At 48.0% G+C, this 15,271-nt stretch overlaps 1 protein-coding gene across 2 annotated transcripts in view; it reads left to right on the forward strand.

The window, feature by feature from the left end:
• Positions 1-15,271, forward strand: part of LOC309365767 (L-gulonolactone oxidase) — a 47,338-nt gene that overhangs the window by 25,125 nt on the left and 6,942 nt on the right. For both annotated transcript variants that reach the window (XM_081904222.1, XM_081904223.1), the window contains 3 exons: positions 7,871-7,978; positions 11,421-11,497; positions 14,854-15,003. In XM_081904222.1, the coding sequence (XP_081760348.1) occupies positions 7,871-7,978; positions 11,421-11,497; positions 14,854-15,003 (335 nt within the window). The remainder of the gene's footprint in view (positions 1-7,870; positions 7,979-11,420; positions 11,498-14,853; positions 15,004-15,271) is intronic.

Below are 15,271 nucleotides of genomic sequence, written 5' to 3' on the forward strand. Positions count from 1 at the left end.
GGGCACAGTACTTGTCCAATTCGTCTTCTTTAGGAGCGGTTTAGCTCTCAAGCGTTCTGTGTCGTCAGGGACATCCCTGACTCAAACCTTCCTTTCTTCTTAAACTTCATTATCTTTGCAACGCCGATAGCTCCAGGACTCTCTGTTTGCAACCAGCAGCCTTCAGTTGCTTCGTACTTCCTCTTATATTCAAGGCGTCTTCCCAAACCCCAGCGTCAAAGTGGCTGCAGAGAATGCAGGCCTCTCTGGCTCAGGAGAGGGATGTGTAAACACCAAGGAGCAGATCCAGATTTGTTCGGAGATGGGAAGTGCCGTGTAAATGCTAATCTCCCCATTAATCCTGCCTGTCAGGGCCCATTTCCCAGTCTCTGTGTCGGTGGGCCCAGCGAAGTGGAAGGGAAGCGAGCAAGCGCGGAGAGACTTGAAATATTCATGCCAAGGGAGGAGATGTCCTCAGCTCTGGCAGCGGATATACGTTGTGGAAAGAAGCCTCGGTCTAGTCTCTGCCACAGATTAGTGCTTATGTAAGGCTACTCTCCTTCTCTCTCTCTCTCTCTCTCTCTCTCTCTCTCTCTCTCTCTCTCTCTCTCTCTCTCTCTCCCGTGGCTGCTTTTTTCTTGTTGTTGTTTGTTGTTTAGTTGTTTAGTCATGTCCGCCTCTTTGTGACCCCCTGGACCAGAGCACGCCAGGCACTCCTGTCTTCCACTGCCTCCCGCAGTTTAGTCAAACTCATGTTCGCAGCTTCGAGAACACTGTCCCACCATCTCCTCCTCTGTCGTCCCCTTCTCCTTGGGCCCTCCATCTTTCCCAACATCAGGGTCTTTTCCAGGGACTCCTCTTCTCATGAGGTGGCCAAAGTCTTGGAGCCTCAGCTTCAGGATCTGTCCTTCCAGTGAGCACTTAGGGCTGATTTCCTTCAGAATGGAGAGGTTTGATCTTCTTGCAGTCCATGGGACTCCCAAGAGTCTCCTCCAGCACCACAATTCAAAAGCACCAATTCTTCGGCGATCAGCCTTCTTTATGGTCCAGCTCTCACTTCCATACATCACTACTGGGAAAACCAGAGCTTTAACTATACAGACCTTTGTCAGCAAGGTGATGTCTCTGCTTTTTAAGATGCTGTCTCCTTGCCATGTTGAAGGGGCTTGAATAATTCAGAGAGCTATGAGCTATGCCGTGCCGGGCCACCCAAGGTGGACAGGTCATAGTGGAGAGTTTTGACCAAACGTGATCCACCTGGAGCAGGAACCGGCAAGCCACTCCAGTATCCCTGCCAAGAAAACTCCATGGACAAAGACAACAGGCTTTTTTCTTAGAGGTTACCAAAGCAATATTTGGCAGTGAAAGATCCTGCCGGCTGCAAGGGCAAAAGCCTTTTTCCTGGAAGGATTTCTGCATCCGGTCAGAGGCAGGTGGTTCTCACAGTGGCCACAGTGCCTGTTCTCACAGTGGCCACAGTGCCTGTGGGCAGGATTCTCACACAAAGCCAATCTCCCCTCCTGTGGTTTCCAGAGACTGAAATTCAGAAGCATTTCTGCCTCCAGCCGTGGTTTTGCTTTCAAAGGGCACACCTGGAGCAGAACGACTCCTGGAACCTCAAGACAACCCCCATCTTTTACTCAACAGCCTTCGCTCGTATGTTCCAGCCTGAGAATCATGGCAACGATTCTTTTTGGCGCTCAGCCCCTGTGCCAGCACCTGTGGTTTTTCAAAATCGTTATTTCTGCTTTCCTTCCAAAGCACTTTTCTTGAAAAGGTGCAAATCAATGGTGGCACGGGGTTTAGATGGTACATTTCATTGCGCCAATTGCATTTCATAATCCCGCTATTCACTGCCGGAGGAGCTGTGTAGGCGAGCAAGGACAGCCATTGGTGTCCTTTCCCCCCAAAAAACTCGTTCAGAGCCACCCCCGAGGTATGTTAGGCTCAGAAGGAATGTTTGTGATTTTTCAAAACATACATTTAAAGCGGCAGAGGGTTGTGTGTGCAGCAATTACTGTTGGTTTGATGCACCTGGTGGGAATGTAAACCACAGCTGCTAGAACAGCTGCGGAGCCTGCGATCCAATTTTAATCCACTTAACCGCAGGACAATTTGTGCCTCTCCTCTTCCTTCCTTCCCATTCTGACGGCCAAGTTCCATCTGAGCAGGTCTCAATTCCTTACCAACTTCTCCATGCAATTTGGTGGCCAAAGGTTTCCTCGCTTTCCGCCCCCTTTAAATAAGAAACACAGATTTACATAAGAACACAAGAATAATAGCCCTGCTGTGGCCGCCTCTCCTGAGATGCCCCATGGAGGACCTTACGGTCCACAAATAATAACATCTTGGAGGTCCTGGGCCTCAAGGAGATTAGACTGGCCTCGACCAGGGCCAGGGCCTTTTCGGCTGTGGCCCCATCCTAGTGGAACACTCTGTCACAAGAGACTAGGGCCCTGTGGGATCTGACATCTTTCTGCAGAGCCTGCAAGATGGAGCTGTTCTGCCAGGCCTTTGGCCGTGGTCCAGTCTGACTCCCCCAGTCTGACTCCCCCTTTCTCCTTATAAGAACTTGCATGAAAATGACCCCCCCAACTTTTCTCACAGGCTTATAAGATCAGTATAAACAGTTAGGCCTGGTGAGCACTTATGGTCCCCATCCCTAATTTGCAGGTTGCCATCTGATTGCATTTCACTTTGATTCTGATTTGATTTTAGGATGTATTTTAATTGATTGCTTGGTTTTATGGTAATATGTTATATATTTGATGTTAGCCACTCTGAGCCCGGTTCTGGCTGGGGAGGGCGGGATAGAAATAATTTTTTTATATTATTATTATGTTGATGACATTTTACCATTGTACTTTTGAGAGTGTATTAACTTATGGTCTGTGTGTGTGGTTTGGGAGCTGCACGGTCAGGGGAAAAACAATGCTGTCCAGGGTTGTCAAGACTGCGGAGAGAATAATTGGGTGCACTCTTCCCACCTTGGATCAAATCTACGCTTCCAGGTGCCATAAGAAAGCTGCAGAGATAGCGCAGGATAGTGCGTACCCCGGAAATGATCTCTTTCAGCTTCTGCCTTCTGGAAGAAGGTACAGGGTTATAAAGACTAGGACCAGCCGCCTGAGAAAGTTTCTACCCAAATGCGATTTTGGTTTTAAACGCAGTGTAAGGTAGTCTCTGTGGCAGTATATTGTATTTAAAAATGGGGTATCAGAGTTTTTAGGGAGCTCACCAGGCTTGTTGGTTTTTGAATGTCTGGTGTAGATTTTTTTCAATTTCGTTGTTCTGTATGGGACAATGACAATAAAGATTAATGTATCATATCGTATTGTTATTATGTCCTTCATCCTGTCCTCACAGGGGCCAAACAGATTCCCCAAAGGTAAACCCACAAGCAGGATTCAAGCAGAAGAGCTCTTTGTCCTCTTGTGGTTCCCAGAAACTGGGATTCAGAAGCACAGCTGCCTCCAACTGTGGAGCCAGAACATAGTCATTGTGGCTAGTAACCATCAATAGCCTCCCCTCCATGGCTTTGTCTAACCCTCTTTCAAAGCTATATAGGTTGGTGAGCATCCCTGCCTCCTGTAGCAGTGAGTTCCACAGTCCAACTGTGCGCTGCATGAAGAAGTCTAACGTCCAGCTTTGCTGCATGCCCTCAAGTCTTAGTGATATGAGGAGAGGGACAAACGCTCCACCTAAATCTCATCCAAAATGGGGGGGGGGTTGAGACATGTACTCTGCACCACCAGCAAAAGCGAAGCCATAATTGGCACGTGTCGATCCATTAGTTCTTCAGAGGACAGAGCGTGGCTGCGAAGGGGCCTGGATAATGAAGTAACTGGGAGCAGGGGCGACGTTGGCCTTCTTAAATTAGGTGGATCTGCTGCTAATTTGCCGCATTTAACTGCATTAAATTCATTAGCATGGACCATTGCACCGACGTGCACTGATGTTTTGCTTTCTTCCCTGAACATAACTTTTTAAGATGGAGCCAGTATATACAGCTGCTCAGTGCTGAGAGAGAGAAATGGCTTCACAATCGGCAAAGTGAGAGCAATTCTGGACTCGGGACTCCAGGCACCAGTCAGCTGTTGCTCTTCCGCAAAGCTTAGGGCTGGATCAGGCGATGCCTTCATTGCTTACGACATGCACCTTCTGTGAACTTTCCTGGCAATGCCCAAATATACAGATGAATGTCATGCGAGAAATGAGTGATGATGGAGGATGAATTGCAGCAGCTGGCATGGCTTCTGGGTGCTTTTCATTCAATTCCGTGTCCAGTCAATTCTGTTTCAGTCAATTCTGTGTCCAGGGCAGCTGCCTCCCAGCTCCATCTGGTACGCAGACTAAGACCCTACCTGCCCACGGACTGTCTCGCCAGAGTGGTGCATGCTCTGGTTATCTCCCGCTTGGACTACTGCAATGTGCTCTACGTGGGGCTACCTTTGAAGGTGACCCGGAAACTACAACTAATCCAGAACGCGGCAGCTAGACTGGTGACTGGGAGCAGCCGCCGAGACCATATAACACCGGTCTTGAAAGACCTACATTGGCTCCCAGTACGTTTCCAAGCACAATTCAAAGTGTTGGTGCTGACCTTTAAAGCCCTAAACGGCCTCGGTCCTGTATACTGAAGAAGCGTCTCCACCCCCATCGTTCAGCCCGGACACTGAGGTCCAGTGCCGAGGGTCTTCTGGCGGTTCCCTCATTGCGAGAAGCCAAGTTACAGGGAACCAGGTCTTATCAGTAGTGGCCCCTGCCCTGTGGAATGCCCTCCCACCAGATGTCAAAGAGAAAAATAACTACCAAACTTTTAGAAGACATCTGAAGGCAGCCCTGTTTAGGGAAGCTTTTAATGATTAATAGGTTATTGTATTTTAGTGTTTTGTTGGAAGCCGCCCAGAGTGGCTGGGGAAACCCAGCCAGATGGGCAGGGTATAAATAATAAAATTAGTAGTAGCAGTAGTAGTAGTAGTAGTAGTAGTAGTAGTATTCAGAGCCGCAGATCTTGCTGTTCCCCACCCCCCACCCCAATAAAAGACAGGGCTGGACTTCTGCCTTCTGAGAGCGCTCAAGGCACCAGGTTGGGCAAGGCTGAGTGAGAGAGCTGAGCAGTAAAGCCTTTGGATCACAACAAAAGCAGCTGATCCACCAGAAGCCTGCAGGCTGCGTCTCAAGTTGGTGCTTGGAAGATGGAGAGAGCAAGCTTTAAGCAGTTCCATCTTCTTAATGATGCTGCTAAATCAGGCAGTGGCAGCTGAGAATAACCATCACCATCCCGCAAGGGATAATTCCTCAGAATGAAAAAGCTCCATTGCCTCTACCAAACCTGTCCTCCCCCAACCAATAAATGGAGGATAGAAATCAGAACGCTGGACTTTGGGACTCTGCAAGGCGAGAACCTGGAAGGAAACGTTCCATAATAAGATGCCGTCATGTTGCCGAATTTTGGGTCCCCACCTGTAACCTATGAAAAGCTAGGAGGGTTGTGTTGTACCTCCAATCACTGCTACTCTGAATTCTGAATTGCTGAAGATTTTGCATTTTGTGACCGTTTGGCCCCATTGTCTGCCGTTGCCATACCTGTCAGCTGAGTATAATGTGCCGTGCATCTGTTGAAATGGATGTTAGTTCGCAAAGGTCTGCGCAACGATAAATCAGAAAGGTGTTTTCGCTGCATCGGGTTTCTTCTTCAAACTTCCCCCCTCCTTCATCTTCCTTCTCCTTGTTATGTTACCACCGTTCACATAAATTTCAAGGTCATAACCTAAAAACAACTAAAAATAGGTATAACCAGAATTCCCCCCCCCCAAAAAAAACCCCTGAAGATAGATTTAAACAGGGGCAGACTTTGTCCTTTCAAATTTAAGCGGCACTCCTTGCAAGGTGAAAATTTAGCTGCTCTCTACTTCTCGCCTTCTGTTCTGCTCAGTTTACTATGTCATCATTGCCCAGGGCGGGGGAACCAGTCGTGCTGCCCTAAATCCACTTCTGGTTTAAAAACAATACAAATAAAAAGGCCCAAAGCCTCAGAGATCTAACTTTCTCTTTTCATCCTGCTGGAAAAGCTTGCCAAACAAAGGCGTCTTCCATTGTTTCTGTTATGTTACTAAGCTTGGATCCTAGAACAATAGACAAGTAGGATCCTAGAATGCAGCAACTGATTGGCTTGCAGGAAAAGACCAATCAGGCTCCAGGAGGAAGTTGATCAGCCTATTAAGCTGGTAGGATCATAGAATGCAACAACTGATTGGCCTGAAGGAAAAGACCAATCAGGCTCCGGGAGGGAAGCAGAATCAGCCAATCAGACGGGACTCATTGTGTAAATAATGTACAGTGGTACCTCTGGTTGCGAACGGGATCCGTTCCGGAGGCCCCTTCGCAACATGAAAAGAGCGCAACCCGCAGCGGCACGTGTGCGCACGTGTGGGTTGCGATTCACCGCTTCTGCGCATGCGTGTGACGTCATTTTGCACTTTGCGCATGTGCGAGTGGCGAAACCCGGAAGTAACCCTTTCCGGTACTTCCGGGTCGCCACGGGATGTAACCTGAAAGAACGTAACATGAAGCGAACGTAACATAAGGTATGACTGTATATAAAAACTTGAGGTTTGGGGGGGGGGGGATTCAATCACTGTTTTACAAGCTGCAATGTTGTTGTTGTTTAGTCATTTAGTCGTGTCCACCTCTTTGTGACCCCCTGGACCGGAGCACGCCAAGCACTTCTGTCTTCCACTGCCTCCCGCAGTTTGGTCAAACTCACGCTGGTAGCTTCGAGAACACTGTCCCACCATCTCGTCCTCTGTCGTCCCCTTCTCCTTGTGCCCTCCATCTTTCTCAACATTAGGGTCTTTTCCAAAGAGTCTTCTCTTCTCATGAGGTGGCCAAAGTCTTGGAGCCTCAGCTTCACGATCTGTCCTTCCAGTGAGCACTCAGGGCTGATTTCCTTAAGAATGGAGAGGTTTGATCTTTTTGCAGTCCATGGGACTCTCAAGAGTCTCCTCCAGCACTATAATTCAAAAGCATCCATTCTTCGGCGATCAGCCTTCTTTATGGTCCAGCTCTCACTTTCATACATCACTACTGGGAAAACCATAGCTTTAACTATATGGACCTTTGTTGGCAAGGTGATGTCTCTACTTTTTAAGATGCTGTCTAGGTTTGTCATTGCTTTTCTCCCAAGGAGCAGGAGTCTTTTAATTTCATGACTGCTGTCACCATCTGCAGTGATCATGGAGCCCAAAAAAGTTAAATCTCTCACTGCCTCCATTTCTTCCCCTTCTATTCACCAGGAGGTGATGGGCCCAGTGGCCATGATCTTAATATTTTGATGTTGAGCTTTAGACACTCTCCACTTTCACCCTCATTAAAAGGTTCTTCAACAAGCTGCAATAAAGAGCATGAAATCACTACAGGACTCCGGATATATTTCAGTTTCCCAAAACCACACCAAGCGGGGCACCTCTCGTATTTTGGCATGGATGCTGTTCTGCAGAACGGGGTCAGCCAGACTGAAAGCCCCCGATGTGGCCATTACACTGGAAATCATTTTCTCTCGAGGTGCTGCAAGTTTTTCACCCGGGACTGAGTTTTTCAACACACCTGACTTTCCCTAGGGATGCTCCCTTATGCTGAGTCAGATCTTTGGTTCATCTAGGTCAGGCATGGCCAAACCCGGCCCTCCAAATGTTTTGGGACTACAACTCCCATCATCCCTAGCTAACAGGACCAGCGGTCAGGGATGATGGGAATTGTAGTCCCAAAACATCTGGAGGGAAGCAGATGCTGTTCTGTTGACCAACAGGCCTGGAGAGGAAACCTGAGCAGTGTTTTCCTCCATTCAGCTTCCAGCCCATCTACTCTTCTCTTCTTTTCCCTCTGCTAGGTCCTGGACAACCTAGACAGCCACCTGAAGAAATCTGAGTATTTCCGTTTCCTTTGGTTCCCTCACACTGAGAATGTGAGCGTCATCTACCAAGACCACACCAACAAGGTAAGTCGATCCTCGGGTGGCCAGGGGAAAGGGTGTAAAGTCTTCTTTATTTCTTTTTTGTTCTTTTTTTGGGGGGGTGAAAGGAATTGGAAGAAGGCATTATGACTCCACCGGTCGCTATGCTCCATAAGATGTCAAGGAGATACAGTGGTGCCCCGCAAGACGAATGCCTTGCAAGACGGAAAACCCGCTAGACGAAAGGGTTTTCCGTTTTGGAGGTGCTTCGCAAAACAAATTTCCTATGGGCTTGCTTTGCAAGACGAAAATGTCTTGCGAGTTCCTGCGGGGGTTTTTTCCTCCCCCCCTTTTTTCCCAAGCCGCTAAGCCGCTTAACAGCTGATCCGCTAAGCCACTAAGCCACTTAACAGCTGATCCGCTAAGCCGCTTATCAGCTGATCCACTAAGCCGCTAAACAGCTGATCCGCTAAGCCGCTAAACAGCTGATCCGCTAAGCCGCTTATCAGCTGATCCGCTAAGCCGCTTATCAGCTGATCCGCTAAGTCGCTAATAGCGCTAATCCGCTTATCCGCTAATGGGCTTGCTTCGCAAGACGAAAATACGCAAGACAAAGAAACTCGCGGAACGGATTCTTTTCGTCTTGCGAGGCACCACTGTAAAGGACTACACAACTTTTAGAAGACATCTGAAGGCAGCCCTGTATCTGGAAGTTGTTTTTTTTTTAATGTTTGACATTTTATTATGCACTATATTCTGCTGGAAGCTGCCCAGAGTGGCTGGGGTATAATAATAATAATAATAACAACAACAACAACAACAACAACAACAACAACAACAACAATGGCATAAACTGAGCAACCTCCAGCCCACAGGCCGAAATTGCCTCACCAGGCCTCTCCACTATTTAAAATAATATTTTTATTAATTTTCCATCTCATAACATTTAAATACATCTTTGTTAATCACATTTATTTTCACTCATATGAGCTGATCGGTTTCCCTCCCTCCTGCCTCATGGTTTCTGCAATTCAATTCCATATATCATTTGTACCTCTCCCAATTTACAATTAATTCATTCCCATTTTCATAAATTTTAAAATAAATTTTAAAAGGTATTGATTGTTGACATTGCAAGCCTGTTTAAATCAATCCTGTTAGTGTTGTTGTTTTCAGTTTTCCTTCAAATATTATACAAATTTACTCCAATCTTTTTGGAAAGCTTGATCACACTGCTTTCGGATTTTCCTGGTCAGCTTCGGCAGTTCTGCATATTCCATCATCTTCGTCTGCCACTCTTCTTAATGTTTGGAATTCCTGCTGCTTCCATTTTGGGGCTAAAAGAATCCTTGCTGCCGTTGTTGCATACATAAACAATTTTTGATCTTTTTTTTAAATTTCTTCACCTACTATACCCAATAAAAATGCTTCTGGTTTTTTGAACATATTGTACATTTTCTTCAACTCATTATATATCATTTCCCAGTAAGCTTTTAATTTACTGCAAGTCCACCACATGTGATAGAATTTCCCCTTCTTCCAGGTCTCTCCATTTGGCCTGCAAGGCTGTTTTGCCCAGACTATGCCCACCTGCCCTGCACCTTACATTATATTTCACGCCAGGTGTTTGGTGGGCAGAGAGGTGGCTGCTTTCTCTGCAGAAATCAGGATTGAAACATGCACAGCCATCTAACATTTGTTAAAAAACCTGAAGCATTTTTGTTAGGGATTGTAGGAAAAGACCTGCCAAAAAAGCTGACAAACATCTTCATGTATGCGACAACGGCCGCAAGAGTCCTAATAGCACAAGGATGGAAGACTGAAGAAATTCCAATGAAAGAATCTGGCAAGACTGACACATAAATTACGGGACAAGGATAACTGTGACTTTATAGATGAATGGGAACCCTTTACAAAGTATTTGAAAAGGCAACAAAGTGAATTGGACTCCTTGGCAGGTTTTGAATAAACAAAGGAGGAAAGGGGGGGGGGATTAAGGATGATAGGTTTTTGGATAATATGTTTTGTTTAAATTTTCAATAAAAATTATTTAAAAAAGAAACATGCACAGCCGTCCATCAGGCGACGTGTAGGAGTTGAACCCTGCTCAGTGAGCGTCTTCCTGCCAAACCTGAGACACAGCTTTAACAGCTGGACGGGATGGTATCAGGTGATCAACAGGTGGATAGGACCACCCACCTGTCAAGCCGCTGATGTCATAGTGATGCCAGGTGACAGACAGGTCATTGGTCCAAGGGATGGAGGGAAGTAAATATCTGCCCCCCCCCAACTCCCAGGGCTTAAGAAGGATCCCTACTCCTGACATAGGGGGTCTTCCTGGAGCTGCCTAACAGTGGTGGGTGTGATCGCCCCCACATGGACACACACAAGCACAGCATCCGACACAATTGATCCATGCAGATCATCCCTGCTCATCAAAGGATCAATCTGCTGACCAGAGAGGGGAAGATCTGGTTCCTCATCAGGACCCAGGGCTGACCAGAGAGCAGTTTTAAGCTCACCGCTTTGCCCTCTATGGGAATCTTCAGGGTGGCAGGAGAGGATATATTGTTTATTAATATACTTCCTAACTTGCACTAGCTGCATCTTAATGTTTTAATGTTGTATTTTAATCTTGTTTTTTAAGTTGTATTTTAATCAACTTGTTTTTATTATTGGTTGTTAGCCGCCCTGAGCCCGGTCTTGGCTGGGGAGGGCAGGGTATAAATAAAAATTATTATTATTATTATTATTATTATTTTATTATTACTTAGCAGAGTTACATTCCCCTTTTTACATGCACAGCAGATAGCTGGTTGCAGGCTCGTGTGAGCCTCTCACTATTACACAATTCAGTCTGTCTCAGATTGAATTGTATGTTCCTGGTAAGTTCCCTTGAATCCCTCTTAAAAAATAAAAATGTCACAATCTTATTCAAAGTCAATAAAAGGAGTTTACTCACATCAGTTCACAGCTGGATTCCTGAAGGCAGACTTAGTTACAGATATGTACATGTGGATCTACCCCATATGGAGGGATAATCCCAGCGATTCTGCTAGCTGAGAGTTGGTCCAACGAAGGAGGAAGTCAAAAAGAGAGAGAGGTGTGCTGTGTGACTCATCCTTTTGTTACCTGGACAGGTTAGGTCACGCCCACCTTCTATCACATGCAAAAGGAAGGATGCTCCAGCCAGGAGGAACAGGAAGTTTCGACTGGCTGGACCAAACATTCCCAAGCATGTCCACTCTAGGAAAACAAGGAATGTTGTACTTGACTGCCTCTCATGGGTCACATCCCACACCCTCCCCATTGCTGTGTTTTGTGTGTGTGTTTCACTGTCACCACCCAAATCAGTGGAGTCTCAGGGCAGGGGGTGATGTAAACTACATGGCTGGGGGCTGATCTAGGCCAAGGTTTTGAAGGCCACATCTTCCCTGCTGGGCAATGTCTGTAGCCCGTCTCTCTCCCGTCTTGCATGTGTTTGCAGCCTCCCACTTCCTCTGCCAGCTGGTTTTGGGACTACGTGGTCGGATACTACCTGCTAGAGTTCCTCCTTTGGGTCAGGTGAGATTCAGCGTGCCTTGGCAAGGCATTCGTGTGGGAAGGACCGCAGATTTCAAAGAAGCTGCTTGGTGGGAGGTGGAAGGTCAAAGGCTGGCCAATGAAGCTTGCTGACTTACAAGCACACCCTACGTTCAGAATCTCACCCTTGGTCTGAAACTCTTTTCTGGTCCTTCCATCATTCCAGAGCAAATTAGTGGGGCAATGTGTGCAGTTGTTCTGCCATCTTGTGGGCAGCAGCTGAAAGGACACACTCTCTGGCGTTGGTTTGGCAGAGAAAGCCACAAATCGAGAAGCCATTGACCCCAGGGGCCTTATAACTGTTGGCTGGTGGTGGTTTCTGCAAGATGCACCCACAGATTGGCTTAATAGGAAGGGGCACCAGGAGCCAGCACGTCAAACTCCTGTGGCGTTTTATTTTATGCAATAAATGTGGGCTGTTTAAAGACGGGTGCTTCAAGCAGTGTACTGAGGCAAGAAGGAGCAAGAAGGAGAAGTGTCATTGTTTTGAAAACATTGATTTTTATGCATTACTCTGTCGGGGGTCTTTGAACGTAATAATAGAAGAGCTGCATCAGGCCAATGGCCCATCTAATCCACCACCCTGTTCTCACCAGCAAACAGGATCCGAGCACTAGAGCAACTCTCCCTCCTGTGGTTTCCAGCAACTTGGATTCAGAAACATTGTTCCCTCCTGTGGGAGGGAGTTCCATAGGTTAACTATGCTAGATGGTCCAAGATTATTGCAGTACAGTGTGCGCAAAATCTACAGTGGTGCCCCGCAAGACGAACGCCTCGCAAGATGGAAAACCCGCTAGACGAAAGGGTTTTCCGTTTTGGAGGCGATTCACAAAACGAATTTCCCTATGGGCTTGCTTCGTAAGACGAAAATGTCTTGCGAGTTCCTTCGGGTTTTTTCCCCTTTCCTCCCCCCTTTCCTAAACCGCTAAACCGCTTATCAGCTGATCCGCTGATAAGCCGCTTAACAGCTGATCGCTAAAAGCCGCTAAGCCGCTAATAGCGCTAATCCGCTAAGCTGTCAATGGGCTTGCTTCGCAAGACGAAAAAAACGCTATACGAAGAGCCTCACGGAACGAATTAATTACGTCTTGCGAGGCACCACTGTACTAGATAAGCAATTAAAAGCATCCGTCTCTGAGCTGCAGCAGCAGCAGCAACAGCATAGAATTCATTCTGCTGGAGAAGCTGTGTGCGAGCAAAGGCCTTGCTTTGGTATCAACAGCGTCTTAGCTGCGCCGTCTGTATCCATGCAAAGAGGCTGCTGCTTGTAGCTGACTCACCTCCCTAGTTGCTGAGGGAAAAGCTGCCCTTGGTCTCGTCCTTGCCAGATGCACTTGAGGCCCCTCCTCATCCTAGAGGGCACTGCTCCCATCTAAGCACATAGTTAAACTATGGAACTCCCTGCCACAGGAGTCAGTGATGGCCATCAACTTAGATGGCTTTAAAAGAGGATAGGGCAAATTCACGGAGGAGGAGAGGGCTATTGGTGGCCACTAGCCATTCTGGCTATGCTCTGCCTGCCTCCACGGTCAGAGACAGAAATGCTTTTGAATACCAGTTGCGGAAAACTACAGGAGGGGAGAGGGTTCTTGTGCATGAATCCTGTGTTGTAAACAAAAAATCTGCCCTTTTCCCCCTTGTGGGGTATCCAAGAGTCCATATAGAGTCCTTATGTAGTTCCCTATTGGTAGGAGAAAATAACAGAGACCAACCAGAGAGTATTGAGAAGCAAAGCAGCTAGTAAACCTGATCTTTATTGATCAGTTGCAACAGGGTCCTCACTCACCACATGCAGGAGGGAGGAGGAACCCAGAACCAAGGTGTGCCTGCCCTTATATAGACATTTTAAATTCCTTGCCCTGGAGCTCAAGAGCACCCCTCCATACATCATACATACATCACAGAAAGGGGTGTAGCTCAAGACCAACCCCCAGACACATCATACCTACATCACAGAAAAGGTGGTCTACAGCAGAAATCTGAGTGTGTTGTTTATCTCCTGTCGTTTATCTCCTGTCTGGCAGGTTACCTGTTAATGCTTACTTGATTGGATACCCTGGGGAGCCTGGCCAGTCTTTTGTAATGATAAATACTTAGTTCCTGAGCCAGATCACAGGCTCACACCCTAGTGATACACAGACAGACATACCCTTAAGACAGGATTTGTGAAGGAAAAGAATGATGAGGATTTTCCATTTTCCTTTGACCTCGCAGAGAAAACATTTGCTCAGTTTGGGAATCAAAAATGGTTCCAGGTCAGTCTTCCTGTGCTGATCTATATATGTGCTTGGTTGGTACACTTATGAACATTGAACATATACTGTATTTTTTGCCCTATAGTACGTACTTTCCCCCCTCCAAAAATGAAGAGGAAATGTATGTGCATCCTATGGGGCAAATGCAGGCTTTCGCTGAAGCCTGGAGAGCGAGAGGCGTCGGTGCGCACCGACACCTCTCGCTCTCCAGGCTCCAGGAAGCTATCCGCAAGCCTTGCACGCCCGGGGGTAGTTCCCCCGGGAGCGCAAGGCTTGCAGGCAGCAGCCTGCAGCGCGGAGCACGGGGCGCCCTTCGGAGGACACCCGTGCTTCGCGCATGTGTCGGCAAGCCTTGCGCACCCGGGGGATCTCCCCCCGGGAGCGCAAGGCTTGCGGGTGGCAGCCTGCAGCGCGGAGCACACGGCGCCCTTTGGAGGACGCCCCGTGCTTTGCACAGGTGTCGGCAAGCCTTGCGCACCGGGGGGCGCGTGGGGCACCCTGAAGCAGAGCGCCCCTGGCGCCGGGCAGACATCCGCAGCGTGGGGAGCCCTATGGGAGTTCCCGCAGGGCTCCCCATGCTGCGGATAGCAGCCTGCCGCCCGACGCGCAGGGCGCCCTGAAGCAGAACACCCCTCGCGCCGGGCAGACATCGGCCAGCCCCACGAGCTCGGGGGACAGCGGGGAGGTGCAGCACCGCCACCCCACTGTTCCCCAACCTGTTTTTTTTGGGGGGGGGGAAATAAAGGGAAAAAATTTCCTTTATTTCCCCCCCCCCCAAAAAAGTAGGTGCGTCCTATGGGACGGAGCATCCTATGGGACGAAAAATACGGTATCTAAGACCTCAAAATTCCTATCACACCTGCTTGTGGGTTTCCCACGAACATCTGGCTGACCAATGGCCTGATCCAGGAAGCTCATCTTAGTTTCTTATATTCAGGCACAATCCATAGCCTACCATCCCAGCTACTCTCAAAGGGAGAGAAGGAAGGGTCAGCCCATGTTCCCTGTATCCGAATTCCCAACCTCGGATTTCTGCCCATCTGACTTCCACTTTGTCCTCTCCTCCTTCTCCTCCCCCATCAGCACATTCCTGCCCTGCCTGGTTCCCTGGATCAACCGCTTCTTCTTCTGGCTCCTCTTCACCCGCAAAGTGGAGAACGTCAACTTGAGCTACAAGATATTCAACTACGAGTGCCGCTTCAAGCAGCATGTGCAGGATTGGGCCATCCCCATGTAAGCTGATTTGACCTCGTGTACAGAGGGTTGGAAGACTAGGGCTGATTCCAGGATGATCGGGGGTGGGGTGGGTTTGAAATTCAGGTTGTAGTCACCTCTCCAATTTGAATGATGTTGTGGGTTTGGGGTGCCAGTCTGGATGATGCCCCGAGTGTCTTCAAATCCCTGGGGTCCTGTACCCAGGGAGTATTAGAATCTAAGAAAGGAGGTTGCTGGGCAAGTTTCTTTGTTAGGCAACGACCTTAGCTGGCCACTCAAATATCCT

The sequence above is a fragment of the Podarcis melisellensis genome (assembly GCF_964234715.1).
Source record: "Podarcis melisellensis genome assembly, chromosome: 3".
Taxonomy (NCBI): Eukaryota; Metazoa; Chordata; class Lepidosauria; order Squamata; family Lacertidae; genus Podarcis; species Podarcis melisellensis.